Source organism: Pseudonaja textilis, chromosome 18, assembly GCF_049901715.1.
Source record: "Pseudonaja textilis isolate UNSWEBS1 chromosome 18, rPseTex1.2, whole genome shotgun sequence".
In the NCBI taxonomy this organism is placed as follows: Eukaryota; Metazoa; Chordata; class Lepidosauria; order Squamata; family Elapidae; genus Pseudonaja; species Pseudonaja textilis.
In genome coordinates this window covers 2288685-2303251 of record NC_142007.1, presented here as the reverse complement: position 1 = coordinate 2303251, position 14567 = coordinate 2288685, and the positions used below count along the sequence as shown (strand labels likewise).

The following is a 14567-nucleotide window of genomic DNA, read 5'->3' as shown; positions in this document are numbered from 1 at the left end:
TGAGTCTCACAAAGGGGTGGTGGTGAATGGACCCCCCCCTCCCCTTAAAAGGGGCTGCCCCGCTTCCCATTTGTCCTTTTCAAAGTTCCAAGGAAGGATCCCTACAATCTCCCCTCCCCACCTTCCAAGGCGAATGGATGGAAATAAAAGCCCTCCTGCGAGGTAGGAGCAGCGAAAAGAAGACACATTGGCAAGCACAGCACAGGGTCAGTGGGGCATCTAGGAAGTTACACGACGACTAAATAAAAGAATGTGGTGACAAAATGGGTCTATTTTTTTTTTTAATACCTGCAACTTACTCGCCAACTCTTCAGCATGACTGTTTAATTTTTAAAGACCCTTTCAATTGGGGGTGGGGGGTAAGGGGGAATTTTGGACCGTGGAAAGCTCATCTGTTGTGACACCCGTAGTAGCAGAACAGCCTGGTCTATGATGGTCCAGGGAGAAAGCGATTAGTGGATGCAAGTAGGTTGATCTGGGAAGAGAGAATGGACTCTTCTGCTTTTTAATTCATCGTCCACACGCAAAGACCTGGCAAGGGCGAATCAGAGATGGATGTCCTCACAAGCCGACTTTCCCTGAGAAGTGAGTAAACTCTCCCGCTCTTTTTCAACTGACATTGGAAAAGGAAGGGGCCAGTATCCCTGGTTCATCCTGCTGGCTAAAAGTCCGTTTCCCTGGGACTCAGCTGCTAGCCAGGAAGACTTCTGCTCTGGTCCACAAAATTATGCGGGGAAGTACGGCTTAGCTATTAAGGAGGTACAGATAAGATAGATAGATAGATAGATAGATAGATAGATAGATAGATAGATAGATAGATACATACATACATACATACATACATACATACATACATACATACATACAGAGAGAGATACATAGATGATAGAAAGACGGATAAATTAGAATCTATATTCATCTATCTAATTATTAGAGATAGGATAGATAGATAGATAGATAGATAGATAGATAGATAGATAGATAGATAGATAACCATAGATCGATTTAATAGGTACACAATAAAGATAGGTAAAAGATAGATAACCACAATAAAGATGATAGATTAGATACCACCTGCCATGACGAAAAATGGCCACGAGATGGCGGGCTATTATTATTAAGTTCTTTCCTCCACCTGCCATGCGCAAAATGGCCACGAGATGGCGGGCTATTATTATTAAGTTCTTTCCTCCACCTGCCATGACGCAGAATGGCCACGAGAGGGCGGGCTTTTATTATTAAGTTCTTTCCTCCACCTGCCATGACGCAGAATGGCCACGAGATGGCGGGCTATTATTATTAAGTTCTTTCCTCCACCTGCCATGCGCAAAATGGCCACGAGACGGCGGGCTATTATTATTAAGTTCTTTCGTCCACTTGCCATGACGCAGAATGGCCACAAGATGGCGGGCTATTATTATTAAGTTCTTTCGTCCACTTGCCATGACGCAGAATGGCCACGAGATGGCGGGCTATTATTATTAAGTTCTTTCCTCCACCTGCAATGACGCAAAATGGCCACGAGACGGCGGGCTATTATTATTAAGTTCTTTCCTCCACCTGCAATGACGCAAAATGGCCACGAGACGGCGGGCTATTATTATTAAGTTCTTTCCTCCACCTGCAATGACGGAAAATGGCCACGAGACGGCGGGCTATTATTATTAAGTTCTTTCCTCCACCTGCCATGCGCAAAATGGCCACGAGACGGCGGGCTATTATTATTAAATTCTTTCCTCCACCTGCCATGACGCAGAATGGCCACGAGATGGCAGGCTATTATTATTAAGTTCTTTCCTCCACTTGCCATGACGCAGAATGGCCACAAGATGGCGGGCTATTATTATTAAGTTCTTTCGTCCACTTGCCATGACGCAGAATGGCCACGAGATGGCGGGCTATTATTATTAAGTTCTTTCCTCCACCTGCAATGACGGAAAATGGCCACGAGACGGCGGGCTATTATTATTAAGTTCTTTCCTCCACCTGCCATGACGCAGAATGGCCACGAGACGGCGGGCTATTATTATTAAGTTCTTTCGTCCACTTGCCATGACGCAGAATGGCCACGAGATGGCGGGCTATTATTATTAAGTTCTTTCCTCCACCTGCAATGACGGAAAATGGCCACGAGACGGCGGGCTATTATTATTAAGTTCTTTCCTCCACCTGCCATGCGCAAAATGGCCACGAGACGGCGGGCTATTATTATTAAGTTCTTTCCTCCACCTGCAATGACGAAAAATGGCCACGAGACGGCGGGCTATTATTATTAAGTTCTTTCCTCCACCTGCCATGCGCAAAATGGCCACGAGACGGCGGGCTATTATTATTAAGTTCTTTTGTCCACCTGCAATGACGCAGAATGGCCACGAGATGGCGGGCTTTTATTGTCAATGCAATTTCCCATAGACTAAAAAACCGCGGTTTTCACGTAATTTGAGGTCTATTTTCACCCCGTTTTCCCCCTAGAGTGATGGGGACGCAGAGGAAGATATTTCCCCGAGTCCCCTCGACAAAAGCTCCGTCTGTCCCTTTAAAAGGCGGGTTACAATCAAGGCGCGACGTCTCCCCCTTTAGGCCCCCTTGCAATCGCCCTATCTTTTCCAATAGAACCGAATTGAGGCGGCCGGCTGACTGCCTGCATAGGGACAACCGGTTGGGGCAGGAAACCAGCCAATTGCCGGGCCCAGGGAGGAGGGAAGGGAAACCATCATCCACGAGAGAGAGAAATATCAGGTTTGAAAACGGTCCAGCTAAAAGTGTATCGAGCAGGGCAGGCAATCGGATAGACACCTCCTTGCAAGGGGCCTTTCTCTCCAGCAGCCTCGAGCGTCGAAAAAGTCCTATTAGGGGAAAGGCAGCAGCTGGGAGGCTGCCTGGCGTCGCTCATAATCCACTTTTAAGGCCCAAAAAGTGGGAAAAGGCATTTTTAGGGCGAGGCTCCCCATTTGCAAAGCGATACTTCTTTTGCTTGAGCCAGAGCCGCTTCTGCCGCCCTGGGCATGAGTTTTGTTTTATTTTTGTTCTTTTGCAACCGCGACTATCAAGTCGAAATTGCCATTTTATTTTTGGGGGTGGGGGTGCAAAGCTGCAATGAACTGGGCCAGAACCCGCTACTGAATTAATCTTCTTCCAGGGCTTCGGGGCCAAGTAGAGGTAAGTGAACAGCTTGCATGCACATTGCAGCCTTTAAAAAACGGGGTGGTGGTGGAGGGAAATTAAAACACTAGAAAGGGGTGGTGGTGGAAACACACAAGGGAGGGAAACCATGGTTGACATCCTTGGGTCATCGAAGAAAGGCAAGAAATGGAAAGTTTTTCATGGCAAGTGCATTAAGGGCCCTTATTCTCTTGTGCTCTATTCTATTCTTATTCCTATATTCTAGTTGATTCTGTTCTATTCTAATTCTATTCTAGTTCTATTCTTATTCTTAGGGTGGGGTGGGGTGTAGTCTGGTCTGGTCTGGGTTTAAACCTTGGAAGGGCCTCCCTTTGTGTCCTAAGACTGAATTTCTCAGGGTGTCACCCCCCAAATCTTAAAGGCCTTTGCCCCACACTCCCAATTTCTCCTTGTGTGCTGTTAAAACCCACCCGGGCAGGTGCCCTGAGCCAATCTCTGCATGCCCCAAAAAGGGGCTTCCTGGTTTTTTTTGACCTCTTTGTTTCTCTTTTTAAATGCTCCGGCTTCCAAATTTCTTCCCGCTTCCCCCCTCACTCCGTCCCTTTGCGTGTCCCTCTCCACCCCTCAACAAAACCAGACAGAGATTCAGAGATTATTTGAAGATGTTTCGCTTCCCATCCAAGAAGCTTCTTCAGCTCTATCGAGGTCCTATCGACACCTTCTCTCATTCTCCACTTGGAGGTTGAGTCCCTTAAGGTTTGCCCCTCCCTCTTCTCCCCATCAAGCTTCCCGTCCTGCAGGGGCCACGCGTAAGGCTTTAAAGCCCGTGGCACGTACCACGCGGGCTCCTCCTTAGTGCCAGGGCTGTTAACTCCTCTGTGCTCTGGAAGAAAGGTTGCATTTCAGCTTTTCTTTTTGAAATGGTTTGCACCCTCCGCTTGGTTCGGCTCTCGGCCCTGGGCCCGAATCCCCCCAGGTGCTTCATTTGCTTTCCTTGCTGTTTTTTCCTCCAGGTAGCCAAGAGGTGGGCCGGGTGTTGCATACAGCCAGTTTCCCAGCGGCTTCCCCAGTGCAACCTTCCTCCTGCGGAGCTTCGCCCAGCCCTCCACCGGAAGCGTGGCCTCGTCCCCCTACGGAGGGAAGCTTCTCCCCAGCCGGGTCTCCCCCAAGCAGGAAAATGGGACCTCTCTCCCTTGGAGGCTCTGGGCGATGCCCCCAAGCCCCCTTCGTGACGCCTGGATTCTCCGCCGTGGGACATCTCACTGAAGAAGGAAGTTCCCTCCCCAAGGAGGCCTGTGGAAATCTGCTAAAATATTCGTATTGTGGGGAGGAAATAAAGACTCGGCGGGATGGGGTTTTTTAAAGTTTATTTATTAGGGAGACACACTTAGGGAAGGAGAAACGGCTCTGCAAACCAGCCATGGAGGGGCAAGGACCCCCACCTTCCTTTTTGAGGTGGGGGACACCTCCCTGGCTGGAACCGGTACAGTGTTCTTTTCTTGTGGGGGGAGGTCTGTGCATCGCTAGCAGCTTTTGAGACCGACAAAGTGATCCAGTCTCCAAACTCCATGTCCTTTTTAAATTTCTATTATTTTTATTTGGATGGTAGAACACAGCCTGTCTGTGTGGGGCATTTCTTTCTTTCTTTCTTTCTTTCTTTCTTTCTTTCTCTTTCTTTCTTTCTTTCTTTCTTTCTTTCTTTCTTCTTTCTTTCTTCTTTCCTTTCTTTTTTTCTTTCTCTCCTTTGACTCTCCTCCTCTCCCTCTTCTCCTCTGTGGTTTCTCTCTTTGATGGGCATCGTTGGTTGGTTTGCTCGCTCGCTTGCTTGTTTCCATCTGGGCATTTGGTTGACTTAGAGTCCTGCCTTTCCGAGGTCAGTAAAACGAGGACCTGGATTGTTTGGGGGGTGCAATGCTTTGCTGACTCTCTAAACCGCTTAGAGACGGCCGTAAAAGCCCTGTGAAGCGGCATAGAAGTCTTTTTAAGTGCTATTGCAGTTTAGAGGCTGCAGGGAGGCCCATCAGCCGCGGGTTTGGCTGCCTGGGAATTGTTGGGAAGGAGGCAGAAAGGAAGCAGGAAGGATATTGTGCTTGGGGGAATGGGGGTAACCCATTGCTTCCCTTCTGGAAGTCTCTCTCTGTATGGGGGGGGGTCTCCTTGGTGGTCTCTGAGGTTGGTTTTCTTGCAGACGTCTCATTACCCAATTAGGTAACATCATCAGTGCAGTGAGGATGGGATGATCAGGGCATTGATGATGTTACCAAGCTGGGTGATGAAACGCCTGCTAGAAAACTAAAGTTTGGAGAGCATCAAAGACCCCACAGTTCAACCCTGAACTGTATTCTATGTGTGTGTGTGCGTGTGTGCATACAAAACACAGATATGCTCCGTTTTAATTGGCTTTTGTGCCCAAAGGATGCAGTGTTTTATTTTATTTTAAGGCAGGGCAGCCTGGGTGAGGATACACAGAATTGCACATTTCCACACCCAGGCAACCAACATGGAGCCCTTGCCAGCTTTCAAGCAATGTGTGTCTGTGTTTGTGCATTTGTCCAGTTTGGGGTGGGGGAAAGAATGCAGGGGCCAAATTTTGAAGACACCCCTGTGGTGTCTGTTTGTTCCCTCCCCTGGTGCATTAATCCAAGATAGCTCAGTTGGTACCTTAGCTTCTTGCTAAAAGCATCCCAAGGCTTTCCAGCAAAGCAGTTCAAATAAGAATAAAAAACAAAAAAGAGAATTCACACTGTTTGTAAAACAGGTAGGGTGTCGGGGTGCGTCCTTCAGAACTTAGAATTCCTTTTTTGGGTGGGTGGGGAGACTAATATTAAAGTATTGGTGGGTAAACATAGTCCAGTTTATTAGATGAAATCCTGGCCTCATCAGCCAGCAAAGGGGTAAGTATGGGAACCACCAGATGGCAAGGAGGACAACGAGGACAGGTGAGAACAGGTAAGTAGAGGTAAGTATAGGGCACAGGTGCTGGGAAGATGGGGGGGCAGGCAGGCCTTAGCCAGAGTGGGTTGGCAAGAGCCCCCCAAGAGCCGGCCTGCCTGCAGCCCCCATCTTCCCAGCGCCTGCATTTCCCTCCCTCCTCTTGCCCCCCCCATCTTTGGCTTCAAGGGGGGGACCGAGGTAGGGAGGGGCAGGCCCTGGGTGCCCCCCTTCCAGGTCTGCAGGGTTGGGGTGGCCCCTGCCATCTTCCCAGGGCCATCACCTCTCCTCCTCCCCCCCCCTCTCCCCAGGAGGGCTGCTGGGGGCTAAGTGGAGGTGGGGAGAGAAAGGCTCTTGGGAGGATGTTGGAGGCTGGCTGGGAGGGGCTCCTTGCCAAGGCCCCCTCTCCCCTTCCCAGCTCCCCTGGTGCCAGGCAATGGGGGAATGGGAGGTCCTGGGCTGGAGGGTGGGGAGATTGGCAGGCCAGGGCAAAGGCCTCCCTGAAAAGCCGGGAGAGCCTGCCAATCCCCCTCTCTGGGCCTCCCTTTCCCTGCTGAGTCTCTGCCAGCATGGCACCAAGGGGGCTGGGAAGAGGAGAGGAGAGGAGGGGGCAAGGAGCCCCTCCCCAGCCTCCCTCTGATCTCCTTCCAGGGCCTGCCTTGCCCACCTCCTCCAGCAGCCCTCCTGGGGGGGAGGAGAAGAGGAAAGCCCTGGGAAGATGGGGAGGGGCCTCTCAGCCCAGTAGACCTGGGGGGCACCCAGGGTCTGCCCCTCCCTGGTCCTCCCCTTGGGGCCATAGATGGGAGGGGCCAGAGGAGAGGGGGAGGGGGGAGGGGCGTGGATGGGGGGGAAATGAAACACCCAGGATGGCAGAAGAGACAAACTTTATTAAAGTTCAAAAAAACAAGCAATACACCCCCCCTCTGATCCCCAGCCCACCCACCCCCTCCCTGCCCCACCCCCTCTGCCCCTCCCATTACCCCCCCACCTTTGGCTTCAATCCTGGCTTAAAGGGGCCCAGGGGGAGGGAGGTCCTGGGAAGGGGGGGCTATGTGCTTCCCCCTCCTCCCAGGACCCCCCCTTGCCCCCCCAGGCCCCTTTTGGGCCAGGATTGAAGCCAAAGGCCTTGATGGGGGCTGAGGGAGGCCCATGGGACGTGGGGTGGGTGGGATGGGCCAGAGAACGGTCGCCCAATGTCCCTCGGCTTGGAGTGGCCAAACTGCCACCCTGAGAGCCCAGGACATGGGGCAGCCGCTCTCTGCCCAGCCCCCCTGCACCCCAGCCCCATCTCTCTGCCTCCCCCAGCCCCCACCAACCCTCCGCTTCAACCGTGGCACAAGAGAAGCTGGCAAGAGAGGCTCTGGGGGTGCCCAGGGCTGCCCCGGGGGGCTTGGATGCCCCAGGCCTTCCTAGGGCCTCCCTGCCAGCCCCCCTGATGCCATGGCTGCTCCCTGCCTTTCTCCCCCACCCTCCTGAGGGTGACCCACCATGCACAGAGATGTTCTCTGTGCACCCATTGCTCTAAGTAGGCATGCACAAACTTGTATTATTTGAAATTAAATTCCAAGATTTGGAATAAATTGTGCACACCTGCTTAGAACAAGGGGAGGAACTGCAGACTTGACTCACCTGGGTTTTCTGGCTCACCTGCCTAGTTGCTGGGAAGATTGGGGGAGGGAGCATGCATGACACCCAATGAAGCACAAGGAAGACCTTACACACAAAAAGGTTTCAACTTTGACAAGTTTTCAGTTGTGCAAACTTCTAACTAGAGCTAAAGTCCACCCACCTAAGTTGGCCAAGGCCAAGAACCACTGGAGACCCTAAAATGGTCTTTAAGACTTGTGGACTTCAACTCCCAGAATTCCTCCTCCAGTTGTGTTAGCTCAGGACTTCTGGGGGGTTGAAGTCCACAAGTCTTAAACTTTCCAAGATTGAAGACCCTTGATCTATCTCTATCACCTATCAATCATCTATATCATCTCTCTATCCTCTATATTGGGGCTCTTCAAACTTGACAGCTTTAAGACTTGTGGACTTCAACTCCCAGAATTCATGTTAGCTCAGGAATTCTGAGCCAAGCTTTGCTGGCTGAGGAATTCTGGGAGTTGAAGTCCACAAGTCTTAGAGTTGCCAAGGTTGGAGACCTCTGCTCTAAGGCATCCTGTGGAGAAAGGATGAAGAACTCAACACAGAATCCAGAAGAACTGGAGACCCAACAACTGCGCTTGTCCCAAGTCCCAGATTTCTGAACACAGAACTGAGAAGAATTGGGGGCCACCACCAAGTGAAGGCATGGAGCTCTCTGGTCTCCAAAGAATGGTGAACTTCAGTTTCCAGAAGTCTCCAATCCACGCGATGGAGAACGCTGGGAACTGAATTGCAGCTATCTGGTGTCTCGGGGAGAAAGGGGACATCTTAAGCTTCTCTAGCCGCCATTGCTAAGGATTCTGGGAGCTAAAATCCCTCCCTTTGAAAGTTGCACCTTTCCATGGATGGACACCAGCTCCCAAAACTCTTAACTCCTCCTGCAGAATTCTGGGAGTTGAGTGGGGGACATCTAGTGCCTTCCCCTCTGGAGGACTCCAATTCCCATAATTCTGAGAGTTGAAGTCCACACACCTTCAAGTTTGAAAAGCGCTGATCTAAGTTCTTCCAACAACTCAACTCTGTCCAAACATCTGAACTTGCTCTACACAATCCTACCAGATAAACACTCGTGGCCCTAAAGGCTCACAACAGCCATGATTCCTTGACCCTACCAGCCACAGCTTAAAACTTACCACTTAAATCAAATTTACCACTTAAGGGCTCTTGGGCCTCAAGAGTATCTCCACAAACCACCAAACATTGTTAACCAACCTGAAGACTTAAGACTCCCTTCACCTAACTTGCAAATTACAGAGAGATCCTGGCTACGCTGGGGATCAATAACAACAATCAATAACAATAAGACTTGCTAACTCCTTATCCACTCACGACCAACAATAAGACTTGCTAACTCCTTATCCACTCATGACCAACAATAAGACCTGCTAACTCCTTATCCACTCACAACCAACAATAAGACTTACTCCTTATCCACTCACGACCAACAAGAAGACTTGCTAACTCCTTATTCTAGACCTGATCTGTCCGGTGACCTCAAGCAACAAGTGTGTGTGTGTTGGGGGATCTCAGTTCCTGGTGGGCACCACCCAGGCGGCGAAGAAAGGCGTGCGTGGGTCACAGTGCAGTAAAAGCCGCAGGGACGAACGTTTCTCCATCGGGATCTGGCCGTTTTGCCCGCTGCGGCTTCGGTGCAGAGCGATCCAGGCCTCCGAAAGAAATGCACAAGAGGCTGTTTTTACAAGCCGAGAACCGACACACACGATCCCTTCCCATACAGAAATCAAAATAAGAGGAATTGGGGGGAGTGGGGGATTCAAAGCATGCATTGTGCTGCCAGTCCAATTCTTCTTGCTGTTGTTTGGTCCCAAGAGTTTTAAATAAGGTCACTTGGCAGGACAAGAGCCAAGCCACAAAATGTGGTGGCACGTTGGTCTTCCATCTCTGCGTCTCCAGCGCTGGGTGGGTGGGATTGGCCTCCAGAAGAGGAAGGGGCAGCATTGAAGGCTGGCCTGGCTTTTTATTTTTTAAAGAAGGTTTTGTTTTGAGATGGTTTTAAGAACCCCCATTATTATTATTCTAAAGAGGCAGGGTGTTTTTTGCAGCCATCGTGGTCTTTTTAGGCTCCCCTGCTGGAGGATAAAATTTTCTGGCATTTCCCTCCAGTGCATCAACTGGGCTTCAGGACCAGCTGGAACAATGCAGCCCCTTCCTCAGCCCTCCACAAGTGGCAACAGCTGTCCAGTTACACCCCCCAAAATCTGTCCATCCATCAGTCTCCATCGGAAAAATCCAAGTCTTCCACCAGGTCCTCTTCTCCTCTTGCCAGCCGTTGCAACTCTGCCCGAGGCAGCGGTTTCCGACGTTGGTGGCTCCGTTGGGGCACGGCCCTCTCGCCTCCTGGAGAAGGAAGGAAGAAAAACAGGGGTGTCAATCCAACCTCAACGGGGAGAGGAGGGGGCACAAAAAGGGTGCTAATTAAAGGATCGTCTGCAGGGCGCAGGAGGGGGCGAGATGGAAACGGGAGGTGGGCAGGATACAAGTTTAATAATAAGTAAAGCAATAAATAAACCAAAGCACCTGGGTGTTTACAATGGGGGTGGAGGATGATGGAGAAGAAAATTTTTATTTCCCTTTCCCCCCATTTTATTTGGGGGGGGACAACCCTGTAAAGGGAGAGGCCTCCAAAACTCACATCCTAGAAATAAGGGGGGGGGGAATTGGGCTCCTCTCCAAACGTTTCTGGATGAGCTGTTGCAATCTACGGAGGTGAATTTAGAAGCGGGCTCTTCCCTCTTAAAATGGGCCAGGGTGTTACTTCTTGAGCACATGGAAGGGGGGGTCCTTTTGGGGTTGGGACCCTCCCCCCAAACCCTCTGGTCTGCCTCTGCATTCTTCTGTGGGAGACCCACTCTGTCAAACCAAGTTTTCCACCTTCCCATCTGCCCCAAAGAGCTGGACCTGCAGATCTTCTCATGATGGTCTAGAAATCTAAGTTGGGTGACCTAGAACTATGGGGGTTTATCCACCTGCCCACCCCAGAGAGGGGGAAAGAGGGAGAGGAGGAGCAGGGGAGAACCCCAAGAGCCTTGGGAAGCACCAGAATGAAGGAGAAACATACATGTGCACCCATCCTGTGCAGACCTCGACTATGTCAGAATGGGCAAACAAGTGGCAACTTCAAATCTCAGCAAACAAATGCTCTGTCTTACATATTGGTAAACAAAAATCAGAAAATAAAATGCAATCTGAATAGTCCAGACCGTGTTGATGACTCCCACTATGTCAAGGACCTTGGAGTACTCATCTCTAGTGACCTAAGTGCCAGAGCCCACTGTAACCACGTAGCCAAAAGGGAATCCTCCATTGTATTTGCAACAGAATTCCTTATGCCACCAGACCTGAAATTTTAGGCATAGACAACACAGAACTACACCGCCTTCAGTCCGATCCAAGTATAATATATGAAATCATACATTGCAATGTCCTACCAGTCAATGAATACCACAGCCTCAACCATAACAACACAAGAGCACACAATAGATACAAACTCAAGGTTAATCGACCAAACTTGATTGCAGGAAATACGACTGCAGCAACAAGAGTGGTCAATGTCTGGAATCCTCTACCTGACTCTGTGGTTTCTTCCCCAAACCCCAAAACTTTTAACCTCAGACTGTCTACTATTGACCTCACCCCTTTCCTAAAAGGTCTGTAAGGAGGGTGTATAAGTGCACCAACGTGCCTACCGTCCCTGTCCTACTGTTTCATGTGTGTGTGTGTGTGTATATATATATATATATACACACACACACACATATTTTTCTTATATGCATCCATGTATCCATAACTATGTTCTATACTTACACCCATTATCTGGTGAGCAACGTGCAAACCAAATAAAACACAATAAGTCCACGAAAGGACCCGCCCCGCCCAAAGAAGCGGGGATCCCAGGCGGAGGAAGCAGGAAGCGCGCAGGGGAGGCCGGAGCTTCTCGGGGCTTTAAAGGAGGCCGCCCCCTCCCCTCCCCTCCCCTCCCGAGGAGGCCACGGGGGAGGGGGCAGCCTTAGAGGACCCCCCCTTCTCCCCCCCCCATTCAGCCCCCCCGGCGGGGCAGCCCAAGCGGGCGCCTCCCTCCTCCAAGCGGCCCCGGCGGAGCTTCCCAAAGGGCGCCACTCCGGAGCGGCTCCGGTGGGCCCAACGCGGGTTTTGGGGGGGGACGAAGGGCGCCTCCCTTACCGGAACCGGGTCCGCCACGCCCGCCGGGCGCCCCGCGAGCCCCGCCGTCCTCGGGCCCGTCCGGGAAGGGAGCGCGAGTCGCCCGCGCAGCCGCCGCGCCCAAGTCCGGCCCCGCCCTGCGCAAGGCCCACGTGGCTGGGGGGAGACACGTGACCGGGAGGGCGTGGCCGGGCGGCCCTGCGTGGCCAGCTCAACGTCATACGCGGCCCCGCCCCTCCCAGCCGTCGCTTCTCCCGCCCAGCCTCGACGTCACTCTCGGTCTGTCAAGATCTCTGATAGGGCGCCCTCCGGTGGCTCTTTTGGGCATTGCAGGCTGAAAAGGGGCCATTAAGACCATTTATAGTGCTGGGGAAGCAAGTGTCGCCCTCGGTGGCTCTTTTGGGCATTCAGGCTGAAAAGGGCCATTAAGACCATTTATAGTGCTGGGAAGCAAGTGTCGCCCTCCGGTGGCTCTTTTGGGCATTGCAGGCTGAAAAGGGGCCATTAAGACCATTGAAGCAAGTGTCGCCTCCGGTGGCTCTTTTATAGGCTGTAAAGGGACCATTAAGACCATTTATCGTGCTAGGGAAGCAAGTGTCGCCCTCCGGTGGCTCTTTTTGGGCATTGCAGGCTGAAAAGGGACCATTAAGACCATTTATAGTGCTGGGGAAGCAAGTGTCGCCCTCCGGTGGCTCTTTTTGGGCATTGCAGGCTGAAAAGGGACCATTAAGACCATTTATAGTGCTGGGAAGCAAGTGTCGCCCTCCGGTGGCTCTTTGGGGCATTGCAGGCTGAAAGAGACCATTAAGATCATTCTTAATGCTGGGTAAGCAAGTGTCGCCTCCGGTGGTTTTGGGCATATGGAAGATGTGACCTAAATTTATAGTGATGGGGAAGCAATGGTGCCCTCCGGTGGCTCTTTTGCATTGCAGGCTGAAAAGGGACCATTAAGACCATTTATAGTGCTGGGCCCATTTGAGGCCTTTTCCTCCCAGAGGCTCAAGGGAAGCCCCTGCAGCCTTGGGAGGCTGAAAACGGGCCTTCCAGAAATGCCAGAAGCGATGAAACGGGCCCGTCTCTTTGGCTTCCAGAGGCTACAGAAGCTTCCCTTGAGCCTCTGGGAGGAAAAGGCCTCAAATGGGTCGAAAATCAGCAGGGAGGCGCCCAGTGCAGGGAAGGGGGCGGTGGTGGGGATCGCATGCACGTGCGCAGGGGATGTGGGGGTGCCACACGCATTGCCTTCTGGGTGCTGGCATGCCAGCGCACGCACAATCTTCAGCACAGGAGTCCAAAAAGGTTAGCCACCATTGGCCTAAGTTCTAATCCAGGGGTCCTTCCAACCTGACAGCTTTAAGACTTGTGGGACTTCAACTCCCAGAATCCCTCCTCCTCCCGTCAGGAATTCTGGGAGTTGAAGCCCCACAAGTCTTAAACGTGCCAAGTTTGAAGACCCTTGTCCTAGTCAGTGGTTAAGGTGGTTATTCTTAGGAGAGGACAATAGGAGGCGTTTGTGTGTGTGTGTGTGTGTGTCCACTCTAAGTATCCTCTTCCCTTCAACGCATGTCCGTTCCAAAGGATTCTGATCTTGTCAACATGAATATTAAAACTTGGAGCAGAAGTACAGTCTTTCTAAAAACAAGCCCAACTCTGCCTTTTCAAACCGCTTTGCCTTCCCTTTTTATCTTGCAAGCCCGTAAAAGTAGAGAAGAACCAAGATTCCTTCATCTTTTTAAAATCTCTATTTGATCTTTTTGCCATGTAATCGGCTAGTTCAAATTTAAGCTAAAATATAGATTATATATATATAGATATATAGATTTTAAAAAAAGCTTTTCAGGACATTTCAATACAAGCATCTCACTCGCACACAAAAAAGAAAAGAAAAAAAAAACCCTGGGGGAGGGGGGAGAAAAAAGGAGGAAAAATAAAATCAAACTTCCGCCGTCAACAAATATCGCATCCAACTCAGAGAAACACAGACACGCATGCACGCACGTGGAGGGAGTGATAGCTGCTTTCTTTTAAAGTCACCAAAGCACAATATAAATACAGAGGGGGGTGTGTGTGTGTGCGCGCGTGAGAGAGAGAGAAAGAGAGAACTCGTTTTCCCCGTGGTAATAAAAATACATTCTTTACAATTAAAATTGTAACTAGTGCAAGTCCTTGGCCGAGCCGGCCGCTTCGTCTCCTCGGAGTCCATCAGGAGGACGTGAGAGGCAGCTCATACTTGAAGATCACGCTGAAGATCTTCCCGCCCAGGCGGTCGGCCAGCCAAGAATTCTTCAGCACCGCCAGCTTCAGGCTCTCGCATTTCAGCTTGGCGTGGTAGTTGGTGTGGATAGCCCGGCCCATCCCTTCGATGATCACCAGGTCGGTCTTACGCTCTCGCACCAAGCTGGCCAGGCCCTTGTCCAGGCGGCTGTGGGAATCGAGAAGGTGGGAAGGGGTTAAACGACTGTGGAAAGGGAGCAGGGGGCTCAAATTGTGTTGCTCTTTTTTTGTTTTGTTTAATAAAAGAGTTTTTTTTTTCTAAGGACAAACACTTCATCTTCCATTATTTGCCAACCTGCCTCCCATGGAGGACCTGTGTCCTGCAGGAGTCCAGAAGAGGGCTGGGAAAATGTCTACTGACCCCTCACACATCCCAGACATAAATTGTTTCAACTCCTTCCCTCAAAACGACG

The 14567-nt window shown here is 51.0% G+C and overlaps 1 protein-coding gene and 2 long non-coding RNA genes across 7 annotated transcripts in view; 1 reads left to right on the top strand and 2 right to left on the bottom strand.

Annotated features, from left to right (window-relative positions):
- The first annotated feature begins 3005 nt into the window (after positions 1–3005).
- On the top strand, positions 3006–4469 carry LOC148124454 (uncharacterized). The gene is made up of 2 exons (XR_015739805.1): positions 3006–3159; positions 4137–4469. It is a non-coding gene; the product is annotated as an uncharacterized LOC148124454 (long non-coding RNA).
- Positions 4470–7365: 2896 nt separating this feature from the next.
- On the bottom strand, positions 7366–12037 carry LOC113453734 (uncharacterized). 2 transcript variants are annotated; one of them, XR_015739878.1, is made up of 3 exons: positions 11905–12037; positions 9117–10062; positions 7366–9009 (listed from the first exon to the last, which is right to left on the bottom strand). It is a non-coding gene; the product is annotated as an uncharacterized LOC113453734 (long non-coding RNA). The 2 variants fall into 2 exon arrangements; XR_003376310.2 differs by having other exon boundaries at positions 9129–10062.
- Positions 12038–13603: 1566 nt separating this feature from the next.
- PANK4 (pantothenate kinase 4 (inactive)) overlaps positions 13604–14567 on the bottom strand; it is a 21636-nt gene continuing 20672 nt past the window's right edge. For 3 of the 4 annotated variants that reach the window (XR_015739862.1, XM_087915029.1, XM_087915030.1), the window contains one exon: positions 13604–14302. Coding sequence is in view for 2 of the 4 variants with exons in the window: in XM_087915029.1 (XP_087771155.1) it covers positions 14083–14302 (220 nt within the window). In the remaining 2 variants the exon portion in view is untranslated. The remainder of the gene's footprint in view (positions 14303–14567) is intronic. The other variant, XR_015739861.1, reaches the window with a different exon arrangement.